A 25,680-nucleotide genomic window follows, 5' to 3' on the forward strand; every position below is an offset into this window, starting at 1 on the left:
GGGCTCTGCACACAGTGCAGAATCTGCTTGGGATTCTCTCTCTCCCTCTCTCTGCCCCTCCCCTGCTCATACTCCCACATGCACACACACACACTCTCTCTCAAAATAAATAAATGTTAAACAAAATAAAGTGAGTTGGCAGCAAGAACATAAGTGTAGATAATTTGTCTTTAGAGTGCTAGAGTGACAGGCTGAACAGAAGAAAGTTCAGGGCACACAAGAAAATCTGGGTGTCTGCTCACTGCTGGACAGAGCTGAAAATCATGGGGAAGAAACTCCACCTGGCCCCAAATACTGAACTGTATGGACGAGGACAGTATTCTTTAACACTCACAAAGATGTTCTTATTGTGGATAAAAGAGGCTTAATACATTGCTGTCAAACTCCTTTTGGTGAGATGGGGCTTTTCAGAAGAAATAAAGCACTGATTCAATCTAAGGAACTGCACAGTAAGGGGGTAGTACATTTCCCAGTTTGAATCTATCTTTGGAAGGCCAAATAAACACCATGTTTTAAGTTGCTTTTATGAGGGAAAGCGAGGGTCATCTCCTTCCTAGCAGTCTTGCTCTTCAGTCTAAAATGGCACAACATTCCTCTTGTTGACACGGTTTCACAGCACTCTAAGTTCCTGGCTAAAGCTTCCTGTGATGACTTTTGGATGTCCTATTTGAAACAGTCAGACTTTCTGCCCTGGCAAACTGCTGAGACCCTTTAGGACAACTGAACTGTAGATAAAAATCTTCCAGGGAAGTAGGTGTGGGCAGGATGTGTGGTTTCCTTGTCTCTCATTTAAAGACTGATGCAATTAATTTTTCATGAACAGTCTTCCAGTAAGAGGTACATTCCAGAGTGTTTCAAGAGAAATCAGAAAAGACAAGCTAGGTCCTGATCCTCAGTTTGAGTCGAGACTACAGCACTGTTTTTTAATGTCACAGAAAGACACAGCAAGGAAGCTGTGCCCCCACTATCATCTCAAACCAGGCCCCTTTGCAAACGTGACCTTGAGGACCTGAGTTAGCCATAACACCAACACAACACACACCAGACCATGTACTCGTTTATCAAATAATCTGGAGCCGAGCCAACCTCACTCTGAATGTGTCCACAGTAGTCAGAACCCAGGAAGATTTTCCTAAATTTTTAGTGATAACACACACACGAGATTCTTTCTCTGACATTCCAGGCTAACCACGGTCTAGGTTAAGGCTCTGCAAAACATCTGGGACATACATTGCTGGAAAAAATTAAGGCATCTTTTCTACAACTCTCCATGGCCTGACGGGATTCTCTGCAGCAGGATTACCTGTGGGGACTCGGGGGAAGCTGCACTGGCACACTGACAGGCATTAACTGACCTGAAAACGGTCCAATTTCACTTATTTACCTAGGGCCACTTAAACAAAGTGCAGAAAAAAAATTCAAAGGTGAAGAAATATACATGCTATTATCCCTAAAAAGATCACTTTCTGTCTAGAAAAGTAGAGGCTTATTTCATCTGACATTCTAGGCCTTTCCATCAATGGAAGCAGGGACAGCACCTGAGATTTGATGATTAAAGTCAAGGCACACAATGAACTACCACTAGGCTGACCTGTGGCAAAATACCATCCTTATTCTGAGAGTTTTCTCAGCCAAACATCTAGGAAAATGTCCTGATGACAGACGCTCCTACTTTACCTAGAGGTGTTCCGAGAGAACAGTAAAGGCTGGATCAGCCTCAGCATTTTAATTTCACGGCATCTCAGGTACTCATGCCTATTTTCACTGACAGTCGATCTCTTCATTAATTTCCTTATTAGGTTTACATCATCCTTATTAAGCAGATTTAAAAGGGAAAAATAAAAACTCGAACACTACAAGAGCTCTTCTCACTGTCTGTTGCCTTGTTAAAGGCGAGAGCTTGGAGAAGGGGGAATGGAATGTCTGTTCGCTGAGGAGCCACCAGGCCAGGCTCTGCGCTGCGTGTTGTCACAGATTCTCAAGCAGGACCAACTAAATAACTGGTGGTGTCCAGTGCAAAATAAAACACGGGTCCTTTGTCCCATATGCATTTGAGAGTGACAGCAGAGTACTAACCCAAGTGCAGGGCCCTCCTGAGTGTGGGTCCCTATGTGGCTGCACAGGCCACATGCCCATGAAACTGGCTTTGCTCTCAAGCTAGGCTGCCCTAGGCTTGAATCTGGTCATGTGATTTTACTTTATTTTATTTTATTTTTTTTAACGTTTATTCATTTTTGAGACAGAGACAGAGCATGAACGGGGGAGGGTCAGAGAGAGGGAGACACAGAATCTGAAACAGGCTCCAGGCTCTGAGCTGTCAGCACAGAGCCCGACGCAGGGCTCGAACTCACGGACCGCGAGATCATGACCTGAGCCGAAGTCGGACACCCAACCAACAGAGCCACCCAGGCGCCCCTCTGGTCATGTGATTTTAGACAAGTCACCTGTAAAAGGGGGATAGTAATAGTCCCTACCTCATTGAATTGTTATTAGGATTAAATGAGTTAATATTTGACAAGTGCTTAGAAGAATACCTGGCCAGCAAGAACTTACCTAAATGCTTAGTAAAACTACACTCTGCCAAGGGGTGCCTGGGTGGCTTAGTCGGTTAAGCGTCCGACTTCAGCTCAGGTCATGGATTTGCGGTTTGTGAGTTTGAGCCCCACGTCGGGCTCTGCAACAGCTCAGAGCCTGGAGCCTGCTTCAGATTCTGCGTCTCTCCATCTCTCGACCCCTCCCCTGCTCATGCTCTGTGTCTCTCAATAATAAATAAACGTTAAACAAAAAAAATTTTTTTAAATATACTCTGCCAAGCCTAAACATCCCAAAATGCTAGGGACGGTTACAGCCATGACAATGTGAGTTTACTAAAGCATTTTTTTTTTTTTAAGTAGGCTCTATGCCCAGCATGTAGCCCAATGTGGGGCTTGAACTCACAACCCTCAAATCAAGACCTGAGCTGAGATCAAGAGTCAGATGCTTAACTAAGTGAGCCACCCAGGGGGTCCCAATTGAACATTTAAAAAAAAAAATTTTTTTTACATTTATTTATTTTTGATAGAGACAGAGCACAAGTGGGGGAGGGGCAGAGAGAGAGGGAGACACAGAACCCGAAGCAGGCTCCAGGCTCTGAGCTGTCAGCACAGAGCCTGACGCAGGGCTCGAACTCATGAACCGCGAGATCATGACCTGAGCTGAAGTCGGACGCTTAACCGACTGAGCCACCCAGGCACCCCTCCACTTGAACATTTGTAAAAATGTTTTTGAGTTTCAGGGGTTGGGTGGTTCAGTTTAGTGTCCGACTCTTGATTTCGGCTCCAGTCATGATCTCACAGTTCATAAGTTCAAAACCCTTATTGGGCTCTGGGATGACGGTGTAAAGCTTGCTTTGGATTCTCTCATTCTCTACCCCCACCCCTCCCCTTCCCTACTCATGTGCTTACACACACATTCTAAATAGATAAATAAACTTAACATAAACAAATACAAAATACAAAGGAAAAAAATGTTTTGAGTTTGGATTCCTGAAACATAGAATCATGTTTTTATTACTATGACAGTAGTCACCTTTTAATTTATTTTAACAATTAAACAAGACATTTCAAAAGATATTCTGGATTCAGGGCAACTACTCACAAAGCAAAACCAAAGAATAAAAAAAGGTACTGGTGTATGCTCACGGTTCTGGAAGCCTGTGGAATGCAAATTGTCATGAAGCCCATTTAATATAACTGCTTCCTTTACACTGAAAGGATTCACTAGGGACTTTACTGCTTCCATACAGGAAATAAAGCCTGTTGTATCTGAACAAAAACTAAGAAATATCTTTCTCTGCTACAATGCAGAATATTGTAAACAAAACAAAACAAAACAAAGAGCTGCAGAACAGGAAATGTTACTAATCATACTAATTCTATATTTAGTTGTAGGAAAAATATTACTAAGTCAAGTCAGCAGATAACTTGCAGGTAGTGACAGAAAAGAAAAGAAATTTGGTGCACAGAAGCATAAATACTTAATGATTTATAAACGTTTGTTTTATAAGAGCACCCTCAGTTTCTTTACTGAGTTACACATTTTTTACTCCTCACCACCAATAATTCTCAGGACCTTCAGAAACCTTTATAATAAACATGTAGTTTTTCTCTCCCCCAATTATGATAAATATGTTTGACTGCAAAATTCTAGAGAAGAAAGTTGTCATTTGTCAGACAATTCGCCCGAGGTACACCGACTTGGGATACTTCTCCTTAAGAGCCGGCCACTGAACAATGAAGTAATCGGAGAGGTGAAACAGAATCTTTCCGGACAGGGATAAATGTTCTACTCGGCAGATGCTTTCAACATAGACAATGATCACTTTCTTTATTCCTAGTATCCCAAGGAGAAGGGCAGATACGCAGACAGGAACACACGTTCCTGGTCCATTACACAACACCTTAAAAAAAAAAAAAAAGTTGAAGGTCAAATTAACATACAGAATACTAATCTAAATGAGGCATTTAAAGTTAAAAACAGTCACATCTTAGAGGAGACTTTTTATTATTCTAAGCCTTGAATTATTCCTTATCAAGATCTAGTGTGCAGCAAACCCCATGCACATAGGAGTAGACAGGGCTCCGTGCTGGCTCTCCTGCTTACCAGCTGTGTGGCTCCAGGCAAACAACTTAACTTCTCTGCTACCACAGGGTGTCTAGCACAGTGCCTGATGCTCAGCCAGGATCCACTGTGTTGTGTTGCTCTTCTCCAATTGCTTGCGGGTCACACAAATACACAGAAGACAGATAAAGTCAGCTACGAGTCACTATTTTCTCATGTACCAACTTGTTCTTGTTGATTTTCTAAAATAATCTTTATAATGGTTGGAGCATTGACATGTAAGATGTAGAAGAAAATGTCTTTAAATGACTATGTAGGGTATTTTTGTGGGGTATATATAATCATTTTAGGAGTCCAGGCCAACAAAGGGGATATTTGAGAGAAGGCTACTAAATGAATGAGGTTTTTTCTCCCCCCACGAGAATTTAATCTGTGTTTGTGGTCCAGAGATTTTCATGCTTTTGAATTTTGCTAATTTTTATAAAAAGCCACCGGTTAAAAACAATTTAGAAATAACAATTGTTATTTGGCAAAAGTAACAAGAGAAACAGAAATCCAACTCCTAGAGCAACTGCAAAAACTTTTTAGAAGACTTTTAAGAAAATGAGAGGAAGCCTATTTCATGGAATTGTCGGTAAGATAATTTATTATTATTTTCTGAGAAAAATTGTTTTGCACAACATTGTAATCATGTGCCCGTATTTACTTAGCAAAGCCTAATAAAGCATTTTTTTTTTACTCCACAAATCATAAAACAGGAGATTTGTGGCGTCTACACGTGCCTGCTGGGCATTATCTACCATGTCACATGATCTTTCCAGCACATAGTCCACAAAACTTATCAGACATCAGAGAATCTTAGAATTGAAAGTGTCTCCAGATATACTGTCTGACCATCTCGGCATTTCAGAGACTGTCCCGATAGACGATGGACTGGACGGACATTCTGCCAGGGCTGTAAGACTCGGTCAGGGCTCTCAGGGTTTGATAAGTTATCTGATCTAGGCTCCGCCCTTCCTGGAGGCAAGCCCACCTGACACACCATCCACAGGACTTTGGGAAGAGAGAAGGTAGCCTGTTTCAGGTGGGAACCAATCTTTTTTATGCCTTCCTTACAGTGGCTACCTACCTACCCCCTGTCTTTATGAAGAGTTTTTGTTTAGTTTTTCTTGAATTACCAGCTACTAAGCTGCTCTCCAGACCAATCTTCTTTGATCCCTATTGAGTTGCCCTTATAACTTTTTCTTCACAGACCCTGAAGACACTGTAATAGAAAGAACATGGGACTGAGAGTCGGGAACAGGGTACAACCCTGTTCAACAGTGTTGAACTGAACAGGGTTCAATTACTGTCTCTTTACTGTTGGGACAGTAACGAGAATCACCACCTAGGCTCTCACTGCCACTCTTTATCAACAACTCACTGTGGCCAGGTACTGTACTAAATAGTCCACACACATTATTTTAATTACTCCTCACAGCAATCATTTGAGGCAAGTTTTATTGTCCCTTTTTGCAGAATAGGAAACTGAGGCACAGAGACATTTGGCAAGTTGCCTGATCGCATGTTGAGGAGTGGAGGATGTCTATTGCTTCAGTCACTTTTTACCTGGGACTCGGTTACCATATGTACAGGGAGAGTGGACTCAATGACTTTCCCTGTCAGCTCCAGGATTCTTCTAATTCTATGACTCTAATTCGCCTCTAGTTTTGTCTTATGCCTAAATTACAAGATTGTTCTGAATCCTTTCAGAGTTCAGAATTCTAAAAATCCTATTGATGCAAGGTTTCTCAACAGTGGCATTACTGACATTTTGGACAGGAAAATTTTTCATTGTGGTGGCCTGTCCTGCACATTGTAGGATGTTTAACAGCACCCCTGGCCTCTACCCACAAGATTCCAGTAGGCAAGACAATTAAGAATGTCTCCAGGCATCGCCAAATGTCTCTAGTTGAGAACCACTGCATTAATGTATTCCCTGATCCTTGGCTTATTTGTGTTGCATTTCTCAATCTTCTTTTCCATGGAACTGAACAAAATAAAACCTACAGCTAAAAAATAATGTAAAGATTGCTTACTGGGTCTTCAATGTCACAAAAATATTTTCATGTTCGTTGCCTTAGAAACAAATGTACATATCCATGTGTGTTCATTTCACTACCTGAACATACAAACTGTGAATGTTCTGATGGAAATGTCTGTATACAGGCAGGGAAATGACTGGCCATTGGTGGGAGATGCATTAACAACCTGCTACAGATCAGAAATAGAGATTGTTAAGCTAAAAGTGGAAATTAAAGGTATTCATTTGTTTATCTCTGTCCTCTATTTCTATTTTGAGGCACCTTACTATCAAAGTCCTCGATACGATAAAACCACAAAACCATAAATCAAGTACTTAAAAAAATGGCATGGGGCGCCTGGGTGGCTCAGTTGGTTAAGCGTCCGACTTCGGCTCAGGTCATGAACTTGCGGTCTGTGAGTTCGAGCCCCGCATCAGGCTCTGTGCTGACAGCTCGGAGCCTGGAGCCTACTTTGGATTCTGTGTCTCCCTCTCTCTCTGCCCCTCCCCCACTCATGCTCTGTCTCTCTGTCTCAGAAATAAACATTAAAAAATTTTTTTTAAAATGGCAAATTCATCTTGAAGAAAACTTTGGCAAAGGAAAGCTACTTTTAATTAAGCACAGGTTTTGACCCTGCATTTTACAGAAGCCCAGGCAAGACAATTAAAAAACTGTGGACTGTGGAGTTTCCACTGTTTAACGAAGCATATCAGAAAGACTTATTCCAAGCATTGAACAAAACAGAATTTTAAGTAAAAAAGATGTTAAACAATATAATGGTTGATCTTGTCTTTTTAAAAAAACACAGAAATACTCTTCATATTTCTATTTCTTAAAATGGACATTCTCAAGAAAAATGGGGGCATTGCTTTTATTGTCTTTCCTCCTTTCTACTTTGTAAGCTCCTTATGGGCAACTTCTAGGACCATCTATGTTCTACACCTGGAACAACAAAAGGCACTCACCAAATTTTGCTCAAAGGAAGGAGTGAAGGGGTAAAGGAGGGGGGGAATCCTTTGCCCATTGTATATAGAGTGGAATGCTCCATTTGCTACACTCAACTCCATTTGTAACTCTATCATACACACTTACCATAAACATAAAGGCTGTAACTGACAGCTTTTTTTATATTAAATATAATTTATTGTCAAGTTGGTTTCCATACAACACTCAGTGCTCATCCCAACAGGTGCCCTCCTCAATGCCCATCACCCACTTTCCCCTCTCCCCCATCTCCCATCAACCCTCAGTTTGTTCTCAGTATTTAAGTCTCTTAAGGTTTGCCTCCTTCTCTCTCTGTAACTTTTTTTCCTCTCTTCCCCTCCCCCATTGTTTCTGTTAAGTTTCTCAGGATCTACATATGAGTGAAAACATATGGTATCTGTCTTTCTCTGCTTGACTTATTTCACTTAGCATAATACCCTCCAGTTCCATCACGGTGCTGCAAATGGCCAGATTTCATTCTTTCTCATTGCCAAGTAGTATTCCATTGTATATATAAACCACACCTTCTTTATCCATTCATCTGTAACTGACAGCTTTTTAGAAAATCATCCCACATCCACTTGCCTTTTCTTCAGGGAACCATTGTACTGTATTTCTCTCTCTCTCTCAACTTAAGTGCTTGGGTAGACTCCATAACCAACTATAAGGAGAGGATATATGACTCCAGTCTGACCAGTCCTGGCATCAAATTCCCCTGACAGAAGTCACTTGTTCAGGGAAGAGCACCTAATCCAGTGAGAAAACCACAAGATGGAGCGGGACATTTGTTGGGGCTGCTGAGAGAGCAGTGACTTTTCTGCTATACGAAAACCTTGGAGGATGTAGGCCTGGCACTGTTAACACTTCTCTTGCTACCCTGAGAATGAAGCCATCACAAAGCAGAACAGAGCAGAACTGAGAGATGAAGACAGGCCAGGTCCCAAAGGTAGCATTTATGATCCATGAATCCAGCTGTGCCTGAAGGAAACCAGATCTATCTCTAGACTTGCCAGGTATGTGAGGGAATACATTCCATTTTTACTTAAGACAGCATGAATCAGGACTTCTGTCACTAGTAATAAAAAGTGTACTAATTGACGTAGCCCTTGATTTTGTCTAACTCCCTGACTAGCCTCTGACTAGTTGTAGTGCCAACTGTTAAGTGTTCAACATGTGCCTGCTAGATGAATTAACGAGCCAATAAATAAACTTTCTCTGAGAGCAGAAAATCCAAAAGATGTACTAAGGATAATACAAGTTATAGGTCAAGAAAACAGAAAGAGGTCAGGGCTAATATAAAGTCATGAGGGTAGATGAGCTGGATCAAGGATCAATGGTTACAAAAGGATTGTTGCTCTGTAGATGTGGGTCACCACAGGCCCAAGTCCTGTTGGCTGAAACGTAACACTGGCATGTATGAAGAAATATAGTTAATTTGGGGAGTCTGAACTCAACTTCTGGCCTAGTGGGAACTCCATGCACACAATGTGGGCCAAGACCTTTGGGGTCTGGATTGTTTTGAAGGTAAGAGACCATGAAGCTGAGAGCGATCCAACAGGGAGCACGTGAAGGAGAGATTAAAAGCCAGATGGGGAGCCCAACTAGGGCTGCAAGTGCAGGGAATGGGCAGAAAAGCAGAGTCTGACTCTGAGGTACCTGCCTGAAAGCTAGGCTTTCAAACAGCTTCTTGCTGGTGGAGGTGGAGGCTGGAGACAGCTCGTGAATGGCAGGGACAGAGCTGCAGGGAAGGTTCTGCAGAGCTTCCAGGGTCATGGATAAAGCTGGAGAACTAGAGGCCACTGTCAAAGCTGAGCTGGCTTAAGCAGGTAGTCTCTGTGGAGGTCACAGGTTTCAAAATCAACAGTCCTGTTTATTAGGATACTGGTTTCACTTTGTAGACAGGTAAATGGGGAAGATGCGGGAGGGAGCAAACACTGAGGTGGAGGAATAGTCCAGAGACACAGGGAGAAAAACGTCATAGATATAAGGCTTAACAGGAAGCAAAGTCAGATAAAGTGCTTAAGAGAGCATCTTCTTATTTTAGAAAAATAAGAAACCCACAAGGTCACCTGACTTAGCCTATGACCCAAAGTGTGTCAAAGATAACGAATCAATGTTTCTTATAGCCAAGAAAGCTACAAAGATAAAGATCATCAGATTTGGCCAAGAGAAGAGTAATGGACACCTCAGGGATAGCTCTTCCAGTGAATCTTTGGGCTAAAATACAGGGCAGGAGAAGAGGGAGCCCAAAGGGGAAGAGAGCTCCAGTAGGAGCTGGGTGAATGAAGCAGGCTGGGGAAAAGGTTTATAGAATGGAATGAATGATCTATATGTGAACATAAAGATCAGTGGAACTGGTGGTGAGGGAGGAACTTACTCTACAGAAAAGAGTGAGTTCTTTCAACACCAGGAGAAAAGAGTTAGAATTCTGAGTATTTTTGAGGTTGGTTTGGGAAAAATTGTATTTTTTGAGAACACGACAAAGGATAAGAATGATGCCACTGGAAGTTTGCTCCCAGTGGATTTTCTTTTAAATGCTAATAATTTTCAGCTCATTGTGTAAACCACGAAAAGCATAAAGAAAAAAAGTAACCTTTCCAATCTCATCAATCTGTTAAATTTTGGTGTATTCTCTTTCAGTGAATGTCTTTATATAAACATTTATATTTTACTAGAAAATAGGATCACATATGCACATACATAATTGTGAGAGCTTATATATAAATATTGTAGAATTCTGGTTAGCTATAGTTTTGTGTGTTATAAAAAGTCTTTAAAATTCCATAATTTTTAATGACTGCCTATATTTAATTCTATGGCTAGCTCATAATTCAATTAACTCTTCCCTGTTAGAAATTTAGATTGACTCCTTTTCTTTCTGTTCTAAATCATGCTGTTTGATGTCTTTGTATAGATATCTGTGACCCCTAATGTTTTAATTTTGGATTGAACTACGTTCCAGAGTTCTTGCTGAGGGAGAGGTTAGAAGAAACAGCTTCAAGGACTTAAGGAAGTTGCAGAAAGTTTATTAAAACAACTGTCATGAATTGGGAATGGGCCATGTGGTGTTTTGGGTTTTGTTCCTGCCTAGAAACTGTTTGAACAATTTCTTACCGTATGAACTGTGGCAGCAAGCAGAGCCCAGCTCTCATGGCCTAAGTGAGACTCCTTTCTAGGTTCCCTCAGCAGCTCGTGGACGGGCCAGTGACTTGACCAGATGTTTCTGTCTAGATCTGACCAAAAGTCAGGGGTGTAGAAAAGCAACTCTGGAGAAGAAACGCTTTCTGTGACAAAGCTGCCATTGAAGAGACTCCTGTCCAGTACTCACAGCGGCAGGTACAGTGTTCACTCTCCAGTAGTAGTGGCAGAAGTGTCTTCCCAAACCAGGTCTGTGGCCATGGAATTTTGGCCATGGCCCTAACTGTTCTGCTCCCATCTTGTCCCTCCATGTTTTCTAGTCCAACCTCACTGGCTTTCTCAGTAATTCTGAGAGCTCTTCTTTTAAGGTTCCCAGACCCAATTCCAAAGTGTGTGTGTGTGTGTGTGTGTGTGTGTGTGTGTGTGTGGAGGGGGGAGGAGTGTGGATGGTGTCCCTACACACAGTACCAAGCAATTCTCAGATATCAGCAGCATGACTGAGAATTCAACTCAATTTTGACGTTATCTGGGGATAGTACCAGCATCCACAAGTTTAAGGACCAGTCCTAGGAGAATGCTCCTCACTCCCTACTTCAGACATCAGTCACAAGCCCCAGGCTATTAAACCTGTATTTCTGATTGACAGGCTATAGCCTGGAAGTTAGAATGACTTCCTCAGTAGGTTCTTTTAATTTCCTAGAGCAGCTCACAGAACTCAGGGAAACATTTATGTTTACCAATTTATTAAAGGACGTGAATAGTCAGAGGAAGGGGGAAGTATAGCACGCCACTGTCCCCAATCTCCAAGTGTCCACCAACCCAGAAGTTCTCTGAACCCAGTCCTTTTGGGTGTTTATGCGGACTTTACTCTATAGTCATGACTAAGTCACTGGCCATTGGCTGATTCAACCTCCAGCCCTTCTTCCCTCCCCCGAGATGGGGTTTGGGGGGAACTTGAAAGTTCCAACCTTCTAATCACAGGGTTGGTCCTCCTGGCAACTACGACCCGAAAGTCACCTTCATTACTGTAACACAAGACTCATTCATTGCCCTATCACAGGAAATTCCAAGGGTTTTAGGAGCCTTGAGCTGGAAATCTTGGACCAAGACTAAATACATATGAGAAATATATTCATTTCATTCATTCATTCAAATGACCAAATAATATATTTCTTATAAATCACATAATTTTAGCTTTCAATAGCCTTTCACTAAATTCTTTTCCTATTTCAATTAGCCAGAGTGGATTAAAACAATTTTTTTTTAAGTTTATTTATTTTGAGAGAGAGAGAGGCAGAAAGAGAGGAGACAGAAAATCCCAAGCAGGCTCTGCACCATCAGTGCAGAGCCTGATGTGGGGCTCGAACCCCTGAACTGTGAAATCATGACCTGAGCCGAAACCAAGTTTCAGATGCTTAACCGACTGAGCCACCCAGGTGCCCCAGCCAGAGTATATTTACCAAGAATCTGTACTGGTATGGGAAGAACAAAGACGCAGAGTAGCAAATGCAGAGTCAGACGAGGAATGGATCATGTCAGGGCAGAAACAACATTTGCGCTGGCAGGGCTAAGAGCACCGAAGCACAGGGAGCAGACACAGTGAGACATGGATGAGGACAATGCCACAGGAAGGGCCAGGTGAGCAAGTACTCCAGTATGGGAAGGGGAGGTGAAAGACCTCAGCCACAGAGGAGGAGGGCAAGAGCAGTGAGGAAACAGCTCTGAAAACTGGAGGGAGAAGCATCTGTGAATAATCAAGGGAGGGAGGAAGAAAATGCAGTTGGAGAGCAGGTGGTCTGTAACATGTAGAGGTTAGTCAGGGGACCAGAAAGCTCGGGTGAAGCCTGAGGAAAGGCAGTGCTGAGTGTCCACGACCAGTGGAAGTGGACGGCAGGAAGGAAAAGGATGAGTAGCAGATGGGATGACGTATTCCTTGGCTCACAATGTGGTACATTGCATTTCTTCTTTTTTATGGATATTTGATCATCTGAGTATTAACAGTTAAACAGAAACATCTAAATATCAAAAATAATGTGAAATAACCAAATGAATCCTAAACACTAGAATCAACAGCTATTTATGAACCTTAAGGTCTCTTACAATTCCACTGCTAACACAGAATTTTCAGAGTTGTCATCATTGTGTATGTAGCATTCTGAGGTCTACTTTTCCAATTCCATCACTGCTTCCATTCCATGTGCTACATAGGCATTCACTGCTTTGCAGCATGAACGTGCTATAGTCTACCTGGATACTTCCTAGCTTCTCTTGACACAGGTATAGCTTTCATTTTCTTCTTTTTTTTGTGTGAGTGAAGAATGAAACCGAACTTATTAATGCAATGACATCATTTGTAATGATGCTTTAAGCAGTGTTCACAGAAAAATAGACCGCCAATTTACACATGCTGAGCAAGAGGTAATTGTGTTTACCACCAAAATACTTAGGTTAGATAAAGAATTGACACCTTTGAGAGAGAGATACCGGCTTCCAGGTACGGAATGAGTAAGTCCTAGGGATACAAGGTACAGCCAATGGCACAGAGTCAATCCTATAGTAATACTGTTGTGTGCTTTCACATGATAACTACACTTGTGGTTAAGTACAACTTAATTTATAGACATATGGAATGACTACGATGTATGCCTAAAACTAATACAACAAATGTATGAACAGTATTTCAATGAAAAATTGACATCCTTTACACTATCTTTAATTTCTCCTTCTTTGCCATTAAAAAATCATTCCTGGGGCACCTGGGTGGCTTAGTCGGCTAAGCGTCCGACTTCGACTCAGGTCATGATCTTGCTTTCATCTTCTTTTAAAAAGGTAAATTTAATAAATTGCTTTTTATCTAGGCTAATGTGCTCATGTTGTAAGGATACTGATTTTATTGCTGGCTCCTCAAATTATCGATTACTTGCACTTCGCTTGGTGACAACTCAAAAAAGCTGTTCCTAATGTAAATTAGGTTCCTGGACCAAATTCCAACGTGTGTGTGTTTTGTGTGTGTGTGTGTGTGTGTGTGTGTGTGTGTGTAGGCTTCCCCACACCAACAGTGATCTAGATACCAGCCGGGTGTCTTACAATTTAACTCAATTCTGACACTACCTACACAGAGACAGAATCAGATTCCAAAGGTAAAGGGCTCAGTCCTGTAAGTCCACCCTTCACTTCAGATACCAGTCACACACCCAGGATGGTACCTGTGCTTCTGGCTGACAGGCTACAAACTGGAGGCTCCAGCTACCTGCTCGAACTCAGGATACCACAAGCCCATGTTGTTACTGGTACTTCTGCCTGAATGGTTCTAAATCAGAGGTTCCCACAATCCCTTGCTTGAGTTCAATTAATTTGCTAGAATAGCTCACAGAACCCAGAAAAAGCCATTTACTCGCTAGATTACTGATTTATTACAAAGGATGTTAAGGGGTATGAATCAACAGCCAGATGAGGAGATACACAGGGCAAGGTATGGGAAAAGGGCATGTGGAGCTTCCATGCCCTCTTGGAACTTGCCATTCTCCCCAAATAGCCATGTGTTCACTAACCTAGAAGCTCTCTGAACCCTGTCTTCTCGGGTTTTTGTGGAGGTTTCCTTACACAGTCATGATTGACTATATCATTGGCCACTGGTGACTGAATGTACCTCCAGCCTCTGTCCCCTCTCTGAAGGTTGGGAGGGGGGTTGGCACTTAAAATGCTAACCCTCTAATCACACGGTTGGCTACACTGGCAACCAGCCCCCATCTTAAGGACTCTCCAAATAAAACCTTTACTGCTCTCATCACTTAGGAAATTCTAAGGGCTTTAGAGGAGCTTTGAGTCAGGAACTGTGGATTAAGACCAAATATATACGAGAAATATATTTTGGGTCACCTGAATGGCCATAAACATGCTTTTCTTCTAAATCACAATATCGCACATTGCAACAAAAAAACAACAGTAAATTTTCATCCTGTAGGATCTTCTCCAGTTAAGTTCCCTATATTGACACTGATTACTCCAGTTCAGTCAGAATATTCTTGTTTATGTTGCATTCACATAATCCATCAAGAGGCTGGACAATATGGTGCTTATGGGCCAGGGATTTACGATCACACAGACATGGGTTGGCTGTTTCACAGCAGTGTGACCAGGGACAAACTGCTTATCCATTCCATGGCTCAGTTTCCTCAATTATGGATTACTTCATTCAAGAAGTATTTATTGAGCAAAGATAACATGCCAGGTACTATTCTGGGTATTAGGAATGTACTGATGAACAAAAGTCCCTGACTTCACAAAGTGAATGTTCCAGTGGGTAGACAGAAAATAACAGATGCATGTGTGAACATACAACACAGAGCAGGCTAAGGAAAGAGGAGATATGGAGGTCAAGTAAGAGCTGGGAGGAGGTGACTTGTAAGCAAATATGCGATGAAGTGGTGTGGTCTTCTGAGGAAAAGAGACACCAGAGCAAGAGGCAGGAAAGAAGAGGCAGATTTTGTGGACTGACTATAAGTTACTGAGGGCTAATGAAAGGGTTTGGGGGGTTAGGGAGGGGCAGGAGCTTGAGACAGATCATAATCTCACAGAGCTGTTATGTCCAGGTGAAACTCTATCTTCGGGGTTTGGCTTCTCGTGGTAAATACTGGAAACAAAGACACACAGGGCCAGATGACACTGGCATGATGGTGTCGTGGGGAGGCAAATAATAAGCTTTAATGCATTCTTCTTCTTGGGAGCTTGTAGTAGGTAGGGAGAGAATGTCAGGGGTGGGGAAGAGTCATTAACCAGAAACAAACCAGAACATGAGGAAAACAGCATCTACTTAATAGTGTTACTGTGGAGATTAAATAAGCTAATACGTGTAAAAGCATCTGATGTAGTGCTTGGCCCATTTTAAAAATTCAATAAATGGCAGTTATTATTATGATCCATCCAAAAGTCAAGGAGTGTAATTATGGCATTTTTCAAACTCTTGAGAGTGTTCACAAGGCTCTTCCCTCACTCTGTCACAGGCATAGTGCTGACCTGGCGCGATTCATCTTATCCGTCAGAGGACACCTCAGAAGAGTAACCCAACCATCCATTTTGTCTTTACCTTCCAGTCATGTTTTTTTTGCCCTGCCTGCTCCCCTACAAGTGACGCCGGTGCAAGAAAATGATGGAAGGAGCCTGATTACCAGCAGTGGTATTTTCCGGATTTCCACAGACGGTAGACAACTGAAGGACTCTTGAGCATCCCTGCTTTGGGCCTGCGGAGCCCCAGTAGTGTATCTCTCAGCCTGTGGCCAAATGGCCGTGAAAGTTGGTGGCTGCAACATGGTCAGCAAGCCTGATAACGTGATGAATAAGCCTCATCTTGTTCATTTCAAAACAGGAGAGGGCTATTTTATCCTTGCATGGGAAACTAGACTCCCAACCTTCTGGCGACCTTCCTGATTTGTCAGGTTTGGGTTCAGCAACAGGGGTGGCAGGTAAACAGGGAGCAGAGACATGCAGACATTGGGCTCCAGTGTCCCCTCCATAACTCAGGATGGTCAACTGTAGTTTCAGTACATGTCAGCAGGATCGTACAGACCAAGGCTCCACAGAGCTGGGCACTCTATACATGTTGACGGCCAATCCTCCCACTCTGAGTGTGGAGTAGGCGAAGGAACTCAGATCTTGTTGGGGACACACTGGGTTGGCGTTTCATTTCCTTGCCCTGATCTTCCATCATGAAAAAGTAAATACGTATGTAAAATTAACACTTAAATTTTTTTTTTTGGTCTGGTTAAGCCATGCTTGCTCTGCATCAATATTAAAGATCATTGTCAGGCTAATCAAACATTGTTCTCCTAACCCTTCCTGGAAGCAACTGAGGAAACTTAATTTTTTAGTTTTCCGGTTCTCAGGACCAAACGGTCAAGGTGACGTTCATTTCCTGCCTTCTTGGTGTTTGTTTGTTTTCACTGTATTTTCCATGGTCTGAAATGATTTCACAGAGATCTTTGAATCGTAGTAAGTCAGTATTTTTTCCTTTGTTTTCCCTGCACCCTATACTCACTTGCTCTCCCAGAAGCAGATGGCTAGTGCTAGATGCAGCCTCTGGGAGTCATTTAGCTCAGTCCTCTCCCTATTGCCTGAGAAAGAAGGGCAAGACCTCGACCTTTACAGGCACCTACTATTGCCAGGCACAGGACCTGTGTGACATTTTGCATAATTACCTCACTTAAACCTCACAATCGTTCTCTGGAGAGGATGCTGTTGCTCTCATGTTCTGGACAAGGAAACTAAAGCACAGAGAAATGAAATGACTTATGTAAGATCATATAGCTGAGACTCCAACCCAACTTCTAGAAGACGAGTCTCTCCTGTCCACCATCCCGGTCTGGCTCTGCCCTGCACCTGTTAACCAGATCCGACATTAGCTGGAAGTAGGCTTAAAGGCAAGGAGGGCTCCAGGGCAGATAGGACTCAGGGAGTTTAATTGAAGGTGAAATTCTGACAACTGTTACTAATATTTTATAGCTTTAATAGAGACATAAGTGGCAGACCAGAACATGCCACTGGACTCGGATGGATTAGGAAAGGCTTCCAGCAGATTAAATAGAAAAAAATGGTTAACATTTTTATAAGAAAAGGGAGTACCCTTTCTAAACAGGAAGAACTGGCTTGATCAGAGCAGTTATATAATTCCTGACTTCTGTCAAGGCCCTCTCTTAACTAGATAAGTGATAGTCTTCATGATCTAGTCAGCAGTTCTTCTTAGATAATTTATGCAGAGATTATTTTTGCACTATAGGCATATCTTGTTTTACTGCACTTTGCTTTATTATGTTCCGCAGATACAGTGGTTTTTGTTTTTGCTTTTGTTTTTAACAAACTGAAGGTCTGTGGCAGCCCTGCATCGAGCAAGTCCATCAGTGCTGTTTTTGCAACAGCATTTGCTCACTTCAGGTCTCCGGGTCACATCTTGGTAATTCTTGCGCTATTTCAAATGTTTTCATTATTATTAGATTTATTATGGCAATCTGTGACAAATGATATTTGATGTTACTATTGTAATTGTTGTAAGGTGCCACAAACTGTACCCATATAAAACAGCAAACGTGACTGCTAAATGTGTTATGTTCTGACTGCTCCACCAACCAGCCGTTCCCCTCATCTCTCTCCCTCTCCTCGGGCCTCTCTGGTTCCCTGAGACACAATGTGTTGAAATTAGGCCAATTAATAACCCTACCAGAGCCTCCAAGTGTTCAAGTGACAGGAAGAGGCACATGTCTCTCACTTTAAATCAAAAGCTAGAAATGACCTAAACTTAGTGAGGAAGGCATGATGAAAGCCAAGATAGGCCAAAAGTTGCCGAACAGTTAGCCAAGTTGTGAATGCAACGGAAAAGTTCTTGAAGGAAATTAAAGGTGCTACTCCAGGGAACACACCAATGATAAGAAAGCAAAACAATCCTATTGCTGATATGAGTAAAGTTTTAGTGGTCTGGATAGAAGATCAAACCAGCCACAACATTCTCTTAATGCAAGGCCGAATCCAGAGCCAGACCCCAGCTCTCTTCGATTCTAAGAAGGCTGAAGGCGACACTAATGACTCTTTCCTAAAATAGGAACACTGGTAGGAAATGAGAGAAGCAATTAATTCTAGCAGGAGTTGTTTCAAGGGATTTAAGGGAAGAAGCCATTTCAGTAAATAAAAGTGCAAGGTAATGCAGCAAGTGCTGATGTAGAAGCTGTAGCAGGGTATCCAGAAGACCTACCTAAGTCAAGTCATGAAGGGGGCTCCACTAAATGAGATTTTCAATGTAGACAAAGCATCCTTCTATTGGATGAAGATGCCATCTAAGACTTTCACTGCTAGAGATACCTGGCTTCAAATACTGGGCTTCAAAGCTTCAAAGGACAGGAGGACTCTCTAGGAGCTGATCCAGCTGGTGACTTTAAGCTGAAGCCAATGCGCACTTACTATTTTTTTTTTTAAATATGTTTTTTAGTGTTTACTTATTTATTTTGAGAGAGAGAGAAAGAAAAAGAGAGAGTGCACAAGTGGGGAAGAGGCAGAGAGAGAGGGAGAGAGACAGAATCCCAAGTAGGCTCAGCACTGTCAGCACAGAGCCAAACGTGGGGCTTGAGCTCATGAACCATGAGATCATGACCTGAGCTGAAATCAAGAGTCAGATACTTCACTGATGAACCACCCAGGCACCCTGCTCACTTATCATTCTGAAAGCCCAAGCCTCTTAAGAATTTTGCTAAACCTACTCTGCTTGTGCTCTAGAAATGGAACCACAAAGCGTGGATTACAGCACATCTGTTCATAACATAATTTACTGAATATTTTAAGCCCACTGTTGAGAATTCCTGCTCAGAAAAAAGATTCTTTTCAAAATATTACTACTCACTGACATTGCACCTGGTCACCCAAGAGCCTGGAAGATGTAGAACAAGATTAATGTTGTTTCATGCCTAACACAACACATATAGATATAGATATATGGTTCCCCTGGTGGACCTGGGCAAAGTCCATTAAAAACCTTCTGGAAAGGATTCACCATTCTAGATGACATTAAGAACATTCATGATTCGTGGTCAAATTGTCAACATGATTTGGAGTTTGGAAGAAGTTGATTCCCACCCTCATGGATGGCTTGGAGGGGCTCAGGACTTCAGTGAGAGAAGTAACAGCAGGTGTGGTAGAAATAGCAAGAGAACTAGAATGGGAAGTGGAGCCTGAACATGAGACTGAATGGCTGTAATCATGATAAAACTTTCACGGATGAGGAATTGTTTATGAATGAGCATAGACAGTGGTTTCTTGAGATGAAATCTACTCCTGGTGAAGATGCTGTGAAGACTGTTGAAATGACAGCAAAGGATTGAGAATATGACATCAACTTACATGATAAAGCAGTGTCAGGGTTTGAGAGGATTGATTCCAATATTGAAAGGAGTTCTACTGTGGGTAAAATGCTTGCAAACAGCCTCATATGCTGCAGAGAAATCATTCATGAAAAGAAGATTCAATCAATGTGTCAAACTTCACTGTTGTCTTGTTTTAAGAAATTGCCTCCACAGCTATCACCCTGATCAGTGAGCAGCAGTCAACATCAAGGCAAAACCCCCCACCAGCAAAAAAATTACAATTCACTAAGAGCTCTGATGATGTAGCATCTTTTAGCAATAAAGTGTATTTATTTTTTTAAATGTTTGTTTTTGAGAGAGAGGGAGAGAGAGAGAGAGAAAGCGTGGAGAAGGGGCAGAGAGAGAGAGGAACAGAGGATCCCAAACAGGCTCCACGCTACCAGCAGACGGCTGATGTTGGGTTTGGGCTCATAAACCACAAGATCATGACCTGAGCCGAAGTTGGACGCTCAACCAACTGAACCACCCAGGCGCCCTGACAATAAAGTATATTTAAATAAAGGCATTTGTACTGTTTGTTTTTTAGATATAATGCTATCACACACTTAGCAGAATATTAGTAGAGTGTAAACAGAACTTTTATATGCACTGGGAAACCAACAAAATTCATTTGACTTGCTTTATTGTGATATTTGCTTTACTGCTGTGGCCTGGAACTAAACCCGCAATATCTTTAACCTATGTATAAAGAAATGTTTATGAATTTTTATAGGGGATTATCTGATTCTTTAATTCTGAGTCAAAAGGATACATAAAAGCACTTGTTTCCGATATTCTGGTTGTGTATTCGTGCATGCGTGTGTGTGTGTGTGTGTGTGTGTGTGTGTGTGTGTGTGTAAAAGAGAGAGAGACACTAAGACAATGAAACAGAGGCAAAATGATAATATTCAACAAACTTAGATGCATTAAGTAGTTGTACTTTGTTGTGGTTAAACACAGTACTCTGCAGCCAAGCCTGGACTCTACACCTTGAATAAGCTGTCAAGGTTTTCCAAAGAACATGTGCTTCACTCTGTTTTCAGGTATTCAAAAGTTATTTTCCTTTCATTGTCCATCACACATTTATCAAAATCAGGGTGTTTTTTGAGGTTTTTATTGACTTCAATCTTTAGCTGAGTTTTGTTAATAAGTATGTTTCACTGCACTAATGACTCTCTCGTATTATAGACTCAGAAGACAGGTACCTTAGCAGGGGCTGAGAGAAGCAATGAGTTTATCCCAGTTCCATTCAGAGAGGACCCCTTTAAACCAGAAAGTAGAGGAAAAAAGACAGTCTCTTTAGCAAATGGTGCGGGGAGAACTGGACAGCAACATACAGAAGAATGAAACTAGATCACTTACACCATACACAAAAATAAACTCAAAATGGATGAAAGACCTAAATGTGAGACAGGAAACCATCAAAAACCTAGAGGAAAGAGCAGGCAACAACCTCTTTGACCTCAGCCACAGCAATTCCTTGCTTGACATATCTCCAAAGGCAAGGGAACTAAAAGCAAAAATGAACTACTGGGACCTCATCAAGATTAAAAACTTCTGCACTGCAAAGGAAACAATCAACAAAACTAAAAGGCAACTGACAGAATGAGAAAAGATATTTGCAAATGACCTATCGGATAAAGGGTTAGCATCCAAAATCTATCAAGAGTTTACCAAACTCAACACCTGAAAAACAAATAATCCAGTGAAGAAATGGGCAGAAGACATGAATACATACTTTTCCAAAGAAGACATCCAGATGGCCAACAGACACATGAAAAGATATCCAATGTCACTTATCATCAAGGAAATACAAATCAAAGCCACACTGAGATACCACCTCATGCTGGTCAGAGTGGCTAAAATGAACAACTCAGGAAACTACAGATGCTGGTGAGGATGTGGAGAAATGGGAACTCTCTTGCACTGTTGGTGGGAATGCAAACTGGTGCAGCCACTCTGAAAACAGTGTGGAGGTTCCTCAAAAAGTTAGAAATAGAACTACCCCTATGACCCGGCAATAGCACTACGAGGAATTTATCCAAGGGATACAGGAGTGCTGATGCATAAGGGCACGTGTACCCCAATGTTTATAGCAGCACTTTCAACAATAGCCAAATTATGGAAAGAGCCTAAATGTCCATCATCAACTGATGAATGGATAAAGAAGATGTGATTTATATATACGATGGAATACCACTTGGCAATGAGAAAGAATGAAATCATGCCATTTGCAGCAATATGGATGGAACTGGAAGGTATTATGCTGAGTGAAATAAGTCAGTCAGAGAAGGACAGATATATGTTTCCACTCATATGTGGATCTTGAGAAACTTAACAGAAGACCATGGGGGAAGGGAAGGGGAAAAATAGTTACAAACAGAGAGGGAGGGAGGCAAACCACAAGGGACTCTTAAATACAGAGAAGAAACTGAGGGTGGATGGGGGTGGGGGAGAGGGGAAAATGGGTGATGGCCATTGAGGAGGGCACTTGTTGGGATGAGCACTGGTGTTGTATGTAAGCCAATGTGACAATAAATTATATTTAAAAAAATAAACCAGCAAGTAGAGAGATGGCTCTATGCTAGCATTTCTCAGGCCTCCATATCACATTCACCCAGGGGCACTTGCCCAAAATGTATTCTTTCTAAAGCAGAATCTCTGGAATATGCATTTGAAACAAGCTCCCATGTGATTCTGGTGCAAACTATAGCTTGTAAACCTCTGTTCTATACTATAAGAAGGGGTTGGCACCCCAACTACATTTTTTCCTGCAAAAGGGGTCTGTGTGTGCTAAGGGAGAAGGAGATGTGGCTACCTGTGATCCATCAAAGGCCATCCTCTCTCTCATCCTGCAAGACCATTTTGGGGGCAGGAGTGCAGCTGAACTCATCTGGAGGAGTTTTTTAGTGAGTCCGAGCTTCCTACTAGCAGAGAGAACTGCCAGAACTCTGTTGGCTAGACTCTTCAAAATCAAGTAGCCTAAGATAGGGAGGAGACCTATCTTAAAGGACTTGAAATTAGCTCCTTAATTATCTGTTAATGCTTTACAAAGGATTAGTTAACAGCATTCTGAGAGTAAGGACAGGAGACAGAGAAGGCACCTGAGGACAGAAAGGGACATTAAATAGGGAGGTAGCAGGTGTCCAGGCAGCATCTCTTCTGTCACTCAAAGTCATCTTAGCTGCCAAGGGGCCCCATTTCACCTGGGCTAAAAGAGCATCTGTGCAGACGTGGGGAATGGTTTGCTGCTTGCTTTTTGGCATAACAACCTGGGTTGTTGGGAAGGAGGACCCGCTGGACAAGCGGGACCTCAGTAGCGGGGCTGTGCCAGAGTCATCTCAAGGGCAGGGGCGACAGGTTTTAATCTAGCAGGTAATCTGAGAAATATCCTGCCTGACCCAAAGCCAAATCTTGTTAAAGAAGAGATTCTCAACCACTCTGGAGAGAATACCAAACCTCTGGGTTTTCTAATTCAAATATGGAGCCCCTGTTTTTTGAAACAATAGTTTCTGTCTAACTGCGAACAAGATGGCATCTCCGAGCAGTTGACAGTCCAAGGAAAGGGCATGACTCGAGGTGAGAGCATGGATTCTGGAGCCACACTGCCTGGGAGTGAATCCTGGCTCTGCCACTTCCTACCTGTGTGAACTGGTGGGAACTATTTCACCTCTCTGTGCCTCAGTTTCATCATCTACAAAAGGGGAATTCAAGCAGTGCTTTCGACATAAGGACTAAGTGGGGTAAGGCCTACAAAGCACTTAGAACTCAGCAAGTCCCTTATGCATATTTGCTATTTGTTTTCTTAGTCTCTCTGCCTAGGGTTGCCTCACAACAAATACCAAAAGATGGGTCTCAGAGCTGACGGGGGAAAAGAATCCTTGTGTCATCGGTACGGCTGATGTTCTTTCAAGATCAACAGTGGCTCTTTTGATTTCATTACAGTCTTCCCTCCTCCCCCAAACCCTGCGGAGGGCACTGCTGGGCCACGGTCCAGGCATCTTCTGTCGGGGCAGCAGGTTCTCAGGTCCCCTCTGAAGAGCCTTTTAAGGGAAAAGGACGTAGGCTGGCAGAAGAACAAACCCCTATTTTGTGTAGTTCAGCTACCAGGGCAAATATAATGCCCTCCAAATTATTTACTGGTAAAGCTTCCCAGGGCGAGACTGAAAATAAAATTCTGTTAGAAATCCACTCTAGGGTATGAAATAGAATTATCTCCACCAGGATTAAATCACACTTCCTGAGTCTGACAGAGCGTTTCCAGGGAGAGTGAGTGCCATGCAGCCTTTCAAGCCACATTGTCATTCCTGACTCCTGCCCCCACTGACTGTCAGCCCATTCAGCCTCGCCTGCCAGCTCTTTGCGGCTTGAGTCTTTGAAACAAGGAGCTGGGTCCAAAGACAAAACCGGGGTACTTTTGGTTGGGGGAAATGTTGGCAAGGGGAATTCTGGAGAAGAGCTGGAGCAAGGCACTCACTCACACACCTGACAGACGCGAAGTTTAAATTTGATGTGAATTATAATCAAGTGTGTTAAAACCCACGTTGCAGTTCTAATAGCTACGACCAGCCAATCACTCTGGGCTTCTCAACCTGCTATGACTTTATTAAGAAATTTCTTCACGAATTCAACAGTTATGGCCTGAGCAGAATGGGAAGCACGGTGTAATGATTACAGTATGGATGCTGCAGTTTCAGACTATTTCGGTTTGAATCCTATCTCAGCCATTTAGTAGTCATCAAACTTTGGGCAAGTCAATTTTTTTCCTTATGCCCCTATTTTCTTAGCCACAGAACGGGGCTAAAACAACAACAACAACAACAACAACAACAAAACGGCAGGTAACTAACTCATAGGGTCGTTCTAAGGATTAAGTGAATTAACATGTATATGGAATTGGAATGATGCCTGGCATTTTTCTTGACACAGGGGCCTGGGAAGATGAGTGAACCACCAGGGAGCCTACAATCCATAAACACGGTACTGTATTCAGCTCCTATCATGTACTTTGCACAAAATGGGTGCACAGAAAAAGTCTTTGAGGGGTGGGGCGCCTGGGTGGCTCAGGTGGTAAAATCCTACTCTTGGTTTCGGCTCAGGTCATGATTTCATGGTTTGTGGGATCAAGCCCTGCATTGGGCTCTGTGCCGACAGCATGGAGCCTGCTTGGGATTCTGTCTCTATCCCCCCCTCACTTGCTCACATATGCGCACATGACATATTTCTCTCTGTGTCAAATTAAATAAATAAACATTAAAAAAAGTCTCAGGGAGAGTTGGCAGAAATTGCTGATTCACTATTGGATCTCTAGTGGTGCTGGGCAGTTTAGCATCACAAAATACCTCAAACAACAACAACAACAACAACAACGCTTTGTACACTGCTTCTATAAATAAGAACAAAAGCTTTGTAACATGTCATTAGTTAAAAACTATCCACTCCAATACTGAGTGTCTTTAAAAACTATGAAATGAACAGAAAAGTTTTAGTCTTTCAACAGAGGAAATAGTTTTTCACTGCCTTATATAATCACTTCTAAAATTTAAAGCATATGTTCACCATTGATATGCCAATAATGCTCTGCTACGAGGGACCAGAGCACTATGTTCAATCAAGAAAATCCTTTAGACAATATATAGATATAAAAGGGTGAGAAGAACATCATGGAGTGTTCTAAAGCCATAAAATCATTCCCCTCTCCTTCCCCTTCCACTTTGCAAGAGTATTCACTGATCTTTTCTTATTCAGTTTTTAGATCTTTGTTTTTAAAATCTAAGAGTTCTTGTAGCATCCTATAAAAACAGACTACAAGGAGAGAGCCTGTCGCAGGGACTGAATTCTTTCTAACCCAGGCAATTTAAGGCAAAAGAAGAATCCAATTAAAAAAACCCCAGAGATAAAGATACAGTCCACAATACAAATAGCATCTAGCAACGTATCTAATGAAGTACTTTTGCTAGATCTGTGTTTGAAAAAAAAACAAAACAAAACTGGGTAGACATAATTATGCAAGAGTG

At 42.1% G+C, this 25,680-nt stretch overlaps 1 protein-coding gene across 1 annotated transcript in view; it reads right to left on the reverse strand.

The window, feature by feature from the left end:
* Nucleotides 1–3,508: 3,508 nt before the first annotated feature.
* The window catches only part of ALG14 (ALG14 UDP-N-acetylglucosaminyltransferase subunit), a 100,523-nt gene continuing 78,351 nt past the window's right edge, over nucleotides 3,509–25,680 (reverse strand). Inside the window, exon 4 of the mRNA XM_027058539.2 lies at nucleotides 3,509–4,438. Coding sequence (XP_026914340.1) covers nucleotides 4,208–4,438 — 231 coding nt within the window. The 3' untranslated portion in view covers nucleotides 3,509–4,207. The remainder of the gene's footprint in view (nucleotides 4,439–25,680) is intronic.

This window comes from Acinonyx jubatus, chromosome C1 (genome assembly GCF_027475565.1).
Source record: "Acinonyx jubatus isolate Ajub_Pintada_27869175 chromosome C1, VMU_Ajub_asm_v1.0, whole genome shotgun sequence".
NCBI lineage: Eukaryota > Metazoa > Chordata > Mammalia > Carnivora > Felidae > Acinonyx > Acinonyx jubatus.